This window comes from Cylas formicarius, unplaced genomic scaffold (genome assembly GCF_029955315.1).
Source record: "Cylas formicarius isolate icCylForm1 unplaced genomic scaffold, icCylForm1.1 PGA_scaffold_2__14_contigs__length_35257938, whole genome shotgun sequence".
Taxonomy (NCBI): Eukaryota; Metazoa; Arthropoda; class Insecta; order Coleoptera; family Brentidae; genus Cylas; species Cylas formicarius.
In genome coordinates, this window is record NW_026844319.1 from 26,687,903 (window position 1) to 26,702,064 (window position 14,162).

The following is a 14,162-nucleotide window of genomic DNA, read 5'->3' on the forward strand; positions in this document are numbered from 1 at the left end:
TCCCCTAGATTTGTAGAACCTCAATTAAATGCTTTTTGGTATAATCTTCGTGAAAATAAATGTCGTTATTATACATGTAGTTTTGGATTGTTGCTTTTGTGTCACCTGAGGAACGGGTTTTAGTCAACTGTCTACTGTGATAACTTGCATTGTCGATTACAAAGACGCTATCAGGAGGAATGTTTGGAACTAGTTTGTTTTTAAACCAACTTTCAAATAAATCAGCGGTGGTGTCTTCATGGTAATCCAGAGAAGAATCTTTAATATTTTTCGCAGACAGAGAAAGACCATTTGGAATCCAACCATCTTTAGAGCCAGCTTGCAAAATAATTCTTTTACCTCTTTTTGATGGCGTGTTTCTTATACACTTATCAGTTGAATCGACCCAACCCTTTTCCGGGGAATCATAAGTGTCGAACCAAGTTTCATCCAAGTAAATAATTGGCCTCTGTTGTTCTCTGTAAATCCTAATATTTTCTAGATATTCCAGTCGCCATTTCCGAATTCTAAAAGATTCCATTAAAACTTGCATTTTTTCAATTGTTTTAAATCTAAAATTCATGTGCTGAATACACTTCCATTAGGTAGTTTTGCCACATTTAACACCGGTTTCATCTTTTTCAAGCCTCTTCTAATATAGGCATGCTTTGTTCCTCGTATAACTGGTAAATTTTAGACCGTATTATATCTTGGTCACTACACTCATCGCTTCTTTTTTTCCTCGCTGAAATGGGATTATTCACAATTTTCCATACAATTGATGTTGGGATTTTTGTCAATGTGGCCGTTTCTTCTAAAGGTGTTTGCTTGCTGGCACCAGTTCAATGAGAGTCAAATTAACATTCTTTATAACTTCCTTAGTCTCAATAGAATAATGTTTTCTACATTTGGGTGGGAGCATCTCCTGAGATACACTAGACACGCACATATTTTGCATAATTCGCACACGATTCAAAATAAGAATGATTACTAATAAACTTAAACTAAGTAGTATACCAAACCAAAGAATATTGAACACAGGTAGGTATAAAATTATTTTCTATTACGGACCACAATTTTACCTGAATTTAAATTCCGATTCTTTAGGTAATAATCTTGTTGCATTGTATGTTAATGACCACCCTTGGCTAATCCCATTCAAAAGCAATTGGTCACTTTTTTATATCTACGAACAGACCATACCTCCATTCATCTTACTTACAAATTGAGAACTGTTTTATTGTATCCGTTCTATCATTTATTTAATTTTTGTGTTTCGTCTATTATTTCATGTTTGTTTTGTATAGTTATTTCATTGCCAACTTCTGCATAATGATTGAAAGAAGTTTAAGCGGAATAATTCTTATTTTTATTATTCGGATTTTAATAAACCCAAAAACACGAATAAATGTTACCTTTATCTCAGGAAAAATATTCGAACCTACAAAAATCCATTAATGCCCGTTGATATCCCATTTCGCGAGTTACTAAAATTTGATGGATATTCAAGAATCGCCTCATGCAGGCAATAACTCAATTTGTAGCAGTAAAACGTATCTCTTTCTGCGTCATTTCGTCGGACTAATAACGAAATGGGTTGGACAGCCACTTTAATTGCATTATAAAAGAAAGATAGCATCGTATCGTTCCGTTAAGGAACCCGACATAAAGTGGATTATTGGTGCGCCATTTTTTATTTTTTTTCGGTTTATGCGCCAATTTGTTTGGCACCATGTTCAGTGAGAGTCAAATAAACATTGTTTATAACTTAAACTAAGTAGTATACCAAACCAAAGAATATTAAACACAGGTAGGTATAAAATTATTTTCTATTACGGACCACAATTTTACGTTAATTTAAATTCCGAAACTTTAGATAATACTCTTATTGCATTGTATGTTAATGGCCACCCTTGGAAAATCCCATTCAAAAGCAATTGGTCACTTTCTTATATCTATGAACAGACCATAGCTAGTTTGATGCAAGTGAACATTTACGATAACGGACATCTTTTACACGTGTTGACACTCAACACAACAGAATCACTTTGCGTGTATTAACTGCGAGCGACATTTTCCAAAGAACTCGCGAAAGAATTTGCGTAAAATAAAAATCAGTCCCGGCCCTGGCCGAAAGAATTTAACCACTCCGCTCGCGAAACTTTTGCGAGGAAAGTAAAAAATTATGCAGTTGCTAACTGATTCGAAAACTTTTCTATCATTCGAATAAACCGAATAAAGTGAAAGACGTCTCATTTCGGTTTAAAAAGTTTTAAAGTGGAGAAACATGTTAGTCTGAAAAGTTGAGTTAAATTATTTGCTAAAAATTTCGTCAATGTCTGGGATATCCGATATAAATATTCAAGCGAAATTATATCTGTGCGTTTAAAATTCGGAGGATATACGTCATTTTTATTAACGTCCTCGGTATGCTTGATGCCGAGCGAATAAATTTGCCGCTAAAATTTTCCCTAATAGTCATAGATAGAGATGAAATAACCCAATCACACTTGGAAAAAAATTGGTAATGATAATATACGTATAAGCGCAACAAGAACTCAAATAGTTAAGGTTTGGTAGTTTCATCCAAATTTTTATCTGCAAATAAAGGCTAAATTTGTGCTGGTGTCCCAGAAATTTGAAAAAGAAAATTGCTAGGAAATATTTTTCAGCAACCGAAATGGTCACCTGCAAGCGTAATTGCCATCTTGATTTTTAAAATCTGGGCTAAGTAATGTTTTCCTATATTAAGCATAATTAGAGTTTAAAAGCAGAGGAAAATTTAAATCTGTTTTGTTTAATGTTTAATCTCTAAAAGGAAATTCGATAAATCCAATTAGGCTTAACACGTTTTAATAAGTTTTAATAAACTGAGGCGATTGCGATTGCTTACCTTGCCACCAGATGTCATTTTTAACATACAGAAACAAAAACAACATTAATAATTAATTTAAAAAAATTAAAATTCAAGCGTAAGAGTTTTTTACGACGTTAGAGAGATAAGTAAATAAATGCTCAATAACTCAGTAAAAACTATATCTTAATATCTTCATTTCAGCATAAAGTTTGAATAAAAACTTAAAACAAAGCATTTCAGCTTTACGCATTATACTAAATTTCTTGTTGTTGTCAATTTTCGAAATAGAACGCTAATTTGTTTTTTATGTTTTCGAAGGACACAAAAGGAAGCCGTACCTGTCATTTTTTAACATCTTTGCCTGTTTGCAAATACTCTGTTGTACATGCGTTTATCACTTTTTTTTGAATTTTGAATTTTTGGTTAGTTTGGTTAATAAATGACAATAATCCACGATGTTCGCAAACTTCGTACGCCAAAATATGAAGTTGCAGAAAAGAATCTCACAAGCAGAAATTGAAGTATTATAAAAAAAGAATTTTCATCAAAAGTCGTTTCGAACTTTGTATTTAATGGCGCAAGTTCGTGGTGAACAGGTTGCATAGAGATGCGTTAAGGTATTTCTTGAAATGCGTATTGGATATTATGCAACAAGTTTTATAAACGCCACTTTAGTTACAGTTTTATTTCGGCACGAGCTAATCTCAGCGGAATGAGTGTCTGAAGATATTTATTAATATATTGCGTGCTATGATTTTGCCACAACACGAATTCAGCCACTGAGTGGCCTGTGACGTAAACATCAGACCCGACAAATGTCAAATCACCATCAGTGTTTCAAAATCTGTCAAAAGCATCCCATTGCGCCTAAACCCGTGACAGAAAGCTTATGTGACACTATGATAGACTAAATCAGTGCATAATACTAATAATTTTATAGTAGTGCATATTGTGTATCTTCTCTAACTCTTAAATTATTAATTCTCACTATGATAAAGTCAGTTAGATCACAAAAATGGAACAACACTCTACACCTACTAGTGTTCAAAAAGTAAGATGACTTTTAAGTTTTGTCAAGAAGTATTTATTTATTCATTGAACTGAGGTGGCTTTTACTTGACGAAAATCCATTTATCAAAATAAATAAGAAAAATGTGATAAAGACACGGTGTTGTCGAAACAATTGTCATGTCAGAATATATAATTTCGTGAAAATCTGAACTTTTAGTTCTAATTTATTTTGATGTATTTATTCATCGAAACTAATATTGTCCCGTTCTAAGTAATCCCCCCAGATATAATACACTTGGGCCAACGTTATTTCCAATCCTCAAAGCACTTCTGGTTAGCACTTTCTGGAATAGTCTTGAGTTTTTCTATCGATTTTTTCTTTATCTCCTCGATTTCTTGAGTTTTGGGAACAGAAAAAGTCCAGAGTTCCATAGTTAGACACAAGCAACGATGAGTGAGCAGATGCATTATCGTGATTCAAAATCCATTAATTGTTTTCCCACAATTCCAGACGTTTTTCTCATATTGCTTCCCGCAAACGGCCCATAACTTCAAGGTTTATTGATCGTACGATCTTGTGGTAAGAATTCTTGATGTACTACGCCACTATAATCAGAGAAAACAGTAAGCAAATTGACGTGCTTTTTCGGCTTTGGCTATTCTGGGTTCTTCCATTGGGATGACTATGCTTTGGTTTCGACGTCATAACCATATACCCATGATTCGTTACCAGTTATGACCTTTTTGAGCGTATCAGGATTATTATTGATGTCGTTTAACAACTCTTGAATGATTTTTCTTCGACAGTCCTTTTGTTCAAAATTAAGCGGTATGGGTACAAATTTTGCTGCTACGTGTTTCATCCCAAAAAAAACATCCCCAAGACTCGTTGCCCAATTTGCAATGGAAAATTTTTTGATGCATGGCGCTTCCGTCGCACCAACACGACGTATTAGCTGTTGATTGCTCTGAAATTTTATCCCAAGCCTGGCCTGCATACTGAGGGGGTGCTATTTTCACGGTATGGTTCATCCCAATTGAATTTTAATGTCATCCAGCGTTCCCGGAAATGGACTGTTTATTTGCTAGGCGATTTTGCTCGATATCCCGGGCGCCAATTATACGGAATTATGAATTTCAAGCGAGAATCAAAACCTGATTCGATTTTACGTTCGCGAGTGGCGCCTCAAATTCGCCTTATGAATTACGTAACGGAAAATTTTTCCTCACCTTCTCGGCAAAATAAATTTTAAATTAAAAAAAAAATTGCAACGGAGAGATGCAATACTTGGGAACACTTGCAGTTTTCCAAACCAGTCATACTCATGATTCTCAAGTACTAACCAACAGTCTTGTGAATTTCTGCATAATCATGATTGGCCATGAATAATAATAACCACACATATTTTACTTGTAACTGAGTAAATATCTGTTGAAGATATCAAAAGGTTCAGATTTATATCAATATTTAGGTAATAGACCCGGTTACTAGTAAAGCAAAATAATTTCTCATAGCTGCATCGTTCTTAAAATGCGTAGAATATTTCTTCAGAATTGGATTGGTACGTTTACCGAATATTTTTCATATTTTGCTAAGTGTCAAGGTCACTCTGGACGGCAGGCAATGTCTTAGAAACGCTTCGACCGTACTACGTATGTCAAAACTGTAAAGATTCAATAACTTCGAAGTCGATGTCTCAACTACGTATGTGCCAAATTGGCCATGTAGGATCTTTAAATTGCAAGTTCACAGTCACCAGTGTGTGACAAACATCATCTAATATTCGCTTTTGTGTTTCACCCTTTCTGTATAAAGTATTTTTCAACATTTACACCGAACTTGCTCATACTCGTATATCCATCGAAACGTCTTAACCTCTATTAGGGGTTCACAATACGTCACAAGATTACCGAAGGCTTTACACCCGAGAAGCGTCGTGACGTCGCTATGGAACGACATCTGACGCCCTATCTGCAATGTTTTGGACGGCCCAAAGGCGATTTCGACATCCCTACACGAGTCCTGCATTAGGGGGAAGAAAGAACGCTGCTGGACGACGACCGAATCTACTTTAAAAGGCTTAGCGTTTATTTTCAGTTCTCCTTTCGGGATGGTTTTTAACTCAACGTTTTATACACAGATCACTTCTTATAGTGTGGTTTCCGCATTACCCTTCCGCAATTCTATTTCATCAGGTATTGGAAAATGAGCGGCCGACATCTGCGTTCGCCATTTCTTTGGATAATAAAAAGGCTGTTGTCTTTTGTGTAGTTGTGATTTGGTGTTTTTACTAGTGTTTTTGCTCTAGATCCATAACATCTTCAGCACTAAAATATTGCCTCGGCACAGACGCTTGTGCTTACGTTTGTACATCGCCAAGAGATCTAGAGATCTTTGACAAATATGACGATACATGACGATGTATTAACATTTTTTGTTATCTCTATAAATAATACCAATTACCAAAAAAACATTCAACTAACGGTCGTAGGAAAAGTATAGTACGCAACACGTTCGGTAAACTTTTTAGGGCACTCGTGAGTCAATGTTTTTTTTTATATGACATACACTCAAAGGTAATACTGTTGAACCGCATTTTACGAATTAGCATGTTAATATTTACTCATTGCTTGACACCACAGTGAATTGAGTAATAAAATTCAATAATATTTTTCAAAGCTAACGAAATTATACATTTTAATTTTTGGGTCCTATGTGTTTGAACCTTGACTTCAAGTCAATTCTATTTGATTCTCACCTGGTAAGGATTTTTTTTGCGGATTTTGGAATATTCCTGTCCGTACATACGATGCCACACCTCATAGTTTCTTAAAATTGTTTATCTTTAATGTAATGCAAGGCGATCAAACTTAAATAAATTACATATATTATTATTTATAGTGTATATTACTTTAGCTGTTTTATGCACCGCTATGTTTTTTGTCAGTTTCACACTATTTTCTTCAACCTTACACGGTATTTCGCCATGTACGAACCAATCGAAACGTAAATACAAATCGTTATATATCTACGGGAGCGCCGAAGTCGAATGCAGTATGCATGTCTGGAACAGATGCAATTCTGTAACGAATGTATACACAAATAGGAAATATAAATTTCTTTATATACGTTGCAGCAAGAGAAACGTATCTACGTGTCGGGATAATATCGGTCTAAGCTTTATTGAAGCCATCGATTTGAAAATGTAAATACCGATTGCGGTAAAATGTCGTTAAGGATCGCGCTTATAAAGTTACGGCTACCTGCTCTATTATCAGCAATTTACCAAAAATTGGCATTTTCCCTTATGTAATGTTCTTAAAAATATTTGCAAAAATCATGTTTTGCGTGTCACTGGGCAGTGCGATGTATTTTCCTTATCTTAACAAAGTCATAATTGGTAACAAATACTACCAAAATAATAATTAGTGAGCTGACATCGCCCATAGTACAAAAGTAATGAAACAAAAAAAACTGAGATGTTTAAGGGACGGGTATATTAATAAAATATATTCGAAGCAGGCCTTCCAATGAGCCCACAAAGCTTGGCTAATCTTCCGCAAAAGCTCTATATATTCATAAACTCTTCAATAAAAAAAGAACAAATGGAGACAAAATTCCAAGCGACTTTAAAATTTTAATATTTTGCTAAACAACGGATGTCGGCTTGATTAATTTTTCATTAAGTTGTATCCATTTTAAATAAACCTAATTAACTAGATCATTCTTTGCCGAAAAGCACTTAGATTTTCCACTGTTTAAGGATGAAAGTCAGCCACTTAATAAACATTTGACCATCCTTTAGCCTACATCTTCGATTGGTTATCCTGGCGATCCTTCGTCATTTTGTATTTTTTTTTTGCTACATTCGTTCGTATAAAACATATATTCCTGTTTTTAGGGACCCCCACAACAAAAGCAACTGATTATGGGTGGTGGTGGTAAATAAAGACATATTGACAATTTAGATAGTAATTTATATTTGATTTGACTACCGCGCCGCAGTTTTGCCAATCTCGAATACCCAGACGGTTTATTTTTTTTTACCAGTTCCATTATCATGAGGTCGAAGTAGATAGTAATTTCGATCCGCAGCAGGTTTTTACTTATAGTGAGAGAAATGGTTTAAGGTTAAATGCGGCTAAAACTCAGTTGCTACCCTTTGCTTGCGAATCTGCAATGCATTTCCTGAAAATATACTTGCATCTTGAGATTAATGGGGAACCCATGTCGTTTCTGCCAAGGCCAGAAATTTAGGAATAACGGTGGTCGTCTCGTTAAGATTTAGTGAGCACATTTCAAACTTAAGTAAAAGAACTTACCTTTCACTTAAGACTCTATATGCCAATAAGCGTATATTGAACATTAAAGTTAGGAAAAAACATATTTTTTGTCTACATCGTCATATTGCCTCGTATTGTTTTACCCAGAGACGCCGTACGGTGCGTATAGACGAAGCTACCCTAATGAGTCCGTCTGCCATCGAACATAGGAATTGGATCTGTGTCCATCCACTTTATGGAAGATTTGGCGGAAGGATCTTGGTTTACGTGTTTAGAAAATCCAACTCGTGCAAGAATTGAAGCCAAACGATCATCAAGTAAGGCGTAGATTCGTCGAATGGACCCGAAAAAAAGTTTGTTTAGCGACGAAGCGCACTTCTGGTTGAATCGCTACGTCAACAAACAAAAGTGCCGCATTTGGAGCGAAGCTAATCCTCAAGTGTATGTCGAAACACCGTTACATCCAGAAAAACTGACTGTTTGGTGCGGTCTAGAGCTATGATTACTAACTCTTTCATTCCTGAATTGAATAACCATGACGTCCAGCACATGTGGTTTCCACAAGACGGCGCAACATGTCACACAGCTCGTGCCACAATCGATTTATTGAAAGACACGTTTGGTGACTGCCTAATTTCACGTTTTGGACCTGTGAATTGGCTTCCAAGATGTTGTGATTTAACACCGCTAGACTACTTTCTGTGGGGCTATGTAAACTCAGGTGCTACTCTTTGCTCGTGAATCTGCAATGCATTTCCTGAAAGGATACTCGCATCTTGAGATAAATGGGGAACCGAAGCGAAGCTAATCCTCAAATGTATGTTGAAACACTATTACATCCAGAAAAACTAACTATTTGGTTTGGGGCTTTATGGGCTGGTGGAATCATTGGTCCGTACTTCTTCAAAAACGATGATGACCAGAAACTTACAGTCAATGGTGATAGGTATAGAGCTATGATTACTAACTCTTTCATTCCTGAATTGAATAACCATGATGTCCAGGAAATGTGGTTTCAACAAGACTACTTTCTGTAGGGCTATGTAAAGTCATGGGTCTATGCGGATAAGCCACAAACGCTTGACCATTTGGAAGACAATATTCGCCGTGTTATTGCCGATATACGGCCACAAATGTTAGAGAAAGTCATCGAAAATTGGACGTCCAGATTGGACTACATCCGCGCCGGCAGTGACGGTCATATGCCAGAAATCATATTTAAAATGTAATGCCACAAGATTATCTTTCGGATAAATAAAATTCATGTCAATCGAATAATCCATCGTTGTTTTATTGCAACTTAGAGTTCCATACATCGAAAAAAAAGACCCCCTATTTCGGAAGAACGCTAAGGGTGTGTTATTAGATCAATAAAGTGCTGATTTGGTTTTTCGTCGTTTTATTAATTAAATTTCTATTATTACTTACTTCCTCTTTCTTTTGTTTTTATTTTATTTTTCTTTATTACGGGTTATCTTGTTACAAATTGTATTGTCAAAAAGATGTATAATGTATAGATGAATTGTGTTGGCTTAATGCTGAGTAGCTGACTTAGTTAGCTAAACTTCGCCCTTTGAGAATTTAGTATTGCATACTGTGTATTATTTATATCATGTATCTCAATTCTCAATAAAGATTATTATTACTATTATTATTATTATTGTTTGGATTTTATAGAATTTTGTCATTGTTAATTAATACTTATTCTAAAAACACAAGGACTGATGTAGATAAAACTGAATGTTAACCAGTTTAGTGACGCGGGTTGATAGTTTTGCCAAGGTCTATTTCATTTTATATTGGATCCGAATCAGTTGCCATTCTCACGCATTATGACCTCGCGACAAATTTGAAAAAGTCCACTCTATTCGTACTTTACACATTGGTAGTCCAGAATTTTTAATATAATGCGAATAACCCTGTAAAATTTAGTCTCGGCTCGGCAAAAATGGCTTATCAAATATCACATAATTAAATCGACCGCCGCAAGGAAACAAAATTAGTTGTGGAAATCGCGTGGCTATTCACGAATACGCCCCAACCCTAACTAAGTCAGCGGAGTCGCTGAAATATTCACACAATGTTTCACACATTTATTTCCGCTCGTATTTTCCGTAAACAATTTGTACAATTATCTCTCGGTCGCAGCAAGATGGTGCCGTGCCCATAAATAAGTGAGCAACATCGGCAGGACTGCAATCACTTCTCCCGCTGTCCTGCTACGCCCCGGTCCTGCTGCATAATTCATCCCGCGTTGTTCGGGGATTAACAAACCGCGGGATCCTGCAGAGTGTGAATTAGAGACTCATTTGGTAATCTTTCGCACGCCGGTCACAAACGAATTCTTACTCGAATTAAGATTAAACATTCATATGGATTGGTAGACCGGCCACTCAGATATTTAAATGGATTTTTTGGTTTTATTGCGTATTAATTATGTCGTAACGAGAAGCGGAAGCACTAATTAATGTCAGGGAGAGGTGATTAACGTTTATGGCGGGATTATCGGGTTAATGGGACCCCTTTAAAAACTTGAGCAAGTCGACAATAATTGCATTACTATCATAGTGGCTTGAAATGCAATTTGCAGTATTACACAGAGTTATGTAGCTTACCTAAAGATGCAATAATTAGGGAAGAAATACATTTTTCAAAAAGCTTGCAAAAAAAGGGTAGTCAAGGCTGTAGTAAAAAAAAATTAAGGAATATTAAAATAAATTAAAAGTAAATAAGTACATTCCAAATTTTACAAAAATAATACACTAAATTACGATCAAGAAACATTAGAGAAATTTAATGTATGTGGTCAAGACAGTAAATTTGATTAATTTTGGTTAGTTATTTCGTGTAAATATCTTGCTTAAAATTGAACCAAGAGAACTTTAAATCTGCCATCAATAACTAAATTAAAACGTCTTTATCACTAATTTTCAACCTGTCAATCCAGCTTTAGGAAAACTTTGCCACTAGAATATCTAGTTACGTAAAAAAGCATTACGTATAACTTAGCTCTTTAAAATAACTTGTTTTTAACTTTTGGCAGTAACGAAAGAGAGAGAGAGAGAGAGAGAGAGAGAGAGAGAGAGAGCAAATTGAGAAAAACTTAAAATACAAGTAAAAATAGACGAATGTTTAATTTCAATAGTCAAAGGCAATGATAATTTTTGATAGTGACTTAAGTCTTATATCTCATGTGAAAAAAAATTGACTGCCTCAGATCTTATAGTCAAAAACGTTTATCTTTTATAAAATTTGAGACAATTTGAGTAAGTTTTTCGTAGCCAATACTATTTCAGCCAATATTCTACCATACTGGTTCGTAGTACTGAATATGGGTCTTACAAGCAACCTTACTATACTATTTACAAATCTTCTAGAATAGTATATTGTGTATTGTCTAGTCTAGTCAATTGATCGTCAATTGACCACTTTTAAATTGACTAGTCAAAAAAAGGGTTTAAATAACATCTTGCAATTGTAGATTGTAATCTAACATTATTTAATAATAACCTGTATTTTATAACAAACTATTACGTGTTTGTGATGTCCAATTTAGCTATCACGCTCTTCAAGGAATATCCGATTACGATACTTAGCGATTAGGGGAATTCCAATAAAAATATCCACTCCATTTGGGTAATATATATATATATAAATTTCCTGGTAAAAAGTTTGATCTGTCAATTCCATAACGCTAGTAATAAATAGTATATATTACAGTATCCTGTAGAAGTTTTTTTGGAAATTAAGCTTGATGTGTTTCCTCGGCACAAAAATTTACAAAAAAAAACATCAAATTAGATACCCAGAAGTCAGTAATAGAGTAAAATAAAGTTTAATACATGTTGTTCCAATCAGACAGATAAGTCTCAGAGACATAAAATTAAAAACTCGAAATGTTTTTTCTACTCTCGTCTGTAAAATACCTAATTACACACCGATCTAGCGTGGGGGAAGCGTCACTTTACCACGTCAGTTTCGTTCCCCACGGATTCGAGCCACTTCGGACATTTTCTGGATTTTACCGTACGGGTTTGAGAGTAATCAAATGATTTCGAAGATATTTCTCACACCTTGAATTTGACGTTTGCCAATTCTCACGGTCATGGCAGTAGATGTATTCGTGTTGTTTTGCGAAAATGTACCCATATACTAACGGTCGTAGAAAAAGTATAGTATGCAACACGTTCGGTTAATTTCTTAAGTCACTCGTTTATTTTATTTATATATATTTATATTTTTATATTTTTTATTTATTTTAATAAATTGGTGAATCAAATGCCGTTTATCGCACTTGTTGCATAATATACTATTGTTTTATTTAAGTTTTAATATTTTGTGTGTTTAGTGTTTCTTGTTTTGGTTTGTTTTCCATGAGTTCTTCTAGAAACTCGCGATATTTTTAATGGCGGCATAATCCATTGGGTTTGTTATTGTATTATTTGGAATTGAAAAAATCTTCATCAAGTAGAGAACGGACCCGTCAAAACTATAATCGATTCGGAAATAGGCTGTACAACTAGCGAAAAAGAGAGAGAAAAATTTTTATTTCATTTTTCGATATCGCTGATGTTTCGCCAAACATGCTGCTGACTTCTTTAGGACGCTGTCTGAAACCACACCACAAGATTCAGCTTGCGCAAGTTTCGTTGAAACATTAAAATGACTAAATGATTAATTTTATCAAAAAATACTGATGGTCCTCTTTTTAGTGCTGATTTTCTTCTCATTTTGTTAAATCGAAATGATTTTTTATGTATTTTCAACAAAACGTTCTTGTTCTCGACTGTTTAAATAAAGTGACAGGTTTTCTTCAATTACTTTTTTCTTTCGCAGATGTAAATATGGTAGCGGAGCCAAAACCACACCAGACAGGAAGGAAACGACAAAACGTGGCAAAAACGGGCAACGATTGGTATGCATTATTCTACTTTATTATAAATAAAGAAACTCTAGCCTTCGATGAACAATGACAGATTACTGCGAGCTAAATAAATCTCATTGAAACTCATTGAAATTATCTCCGTGTCTACCAATGACTCATAATAGGAGAAATATTGAAATAATAGATAATCGCGTATGAAAAGTCTATTGGCTCACAACAAATTAACGTGATTAATTATTATTATAATTAATTAATTAATTAATTATAATAATAATAATCTCTCTTCGGTTTCTATCTGTGCTTACGCTGGTAAGATTTTAAAGGAGCATTAAATCTGTCGTTCGCTAATTTGCGGGCAATTTCTCAACGAATCTCTTTGATCTGGCCATTCATTTCATAGCTCATCGATAAGTTCGCATTAACCTGCACATAAGTTTACGTTATTTTTTAAGAGTTTGTTTTAACCGATACAGTCTGCAAAACGAACTGTTACCGTGCTTAGCTGTAAATAACCATATTTAATTAATTCGGCATTAATCACAGTTTTGATTAAATCAGTTAGAAGTTTTTGTTCACTATTGTTGTCTTATATGTAATTTGTTTCGAATTGCAAACAGTTCAACACTTCTGACCCCAAAACCTAAAATACAAATTTCGATAACAATTTAAATTAACAATGGAAAAAGCCATATTATATTGACGTGCCTGCTAGCATTTTAATTGGAAGTTTTACATTCATATAATCTACGACTTGAAATTCCGTTTAAAACATTTAAAGCTTGCGGATATTGGCTTTGTAATATGAATCTGAGATTCTGAAGGTTAAAGTAAAATTTGAAATAAATTGCAATGTAACCTTTCAGAATTTGTCGCCCTCACTTCCTGGAGAACCGGAAGTCTATTAGGTAAACTATTCTCTTAAAAAGTGACACTAAAGTCTTTCTGCTCTAATATAAGAAAAACGTTTTCAGCAAAAACTGAACATGTTTCGATTAAAGTTCATGCAAGAGTTTGAAGTTGGAATATGTTTGTTATAGGGCTATTTGAAAATCATGACAGTTACAAAAAAAAGAAAGCGATTTTTTTCTTTTTTTTTCAAATGAATTTTTCCTAGACAATTTTTGAGATACAGGTTCTTCTGAAAAA

At 34.5% G+C, this 14,162-nt stretch overlaps 1 protein-coding gene across 4 annotated transcripts in view; it reads left to right on the plus strand.

Annotated features, from left to right (window-relative positions):
- The window catches only part of LOC132697907 (heterogeneous nuclear ribonucleoprotein C-like 1), a 445,425-nt gene that overhangs the window by 279,966 nt on the left and 151,297 nt on the right, over nucleotides 1–14,162 (plus strand). For all 4 annotated transcript variants that reach the window (XM_060663660.1, XM_060663658.1, XM_060663659.1 and 1 more), the window contains one exon: nucleotides 12,968–13,046. In XM_060663660.1, the coding sequence (XP_060519643.1) occupies nucleotides 12,968–13,046 (79 nt within the window). The remainder of the gene's footprint in view (nucleotides 1–12,967; nucleotides 13,047–14,162) is intronic.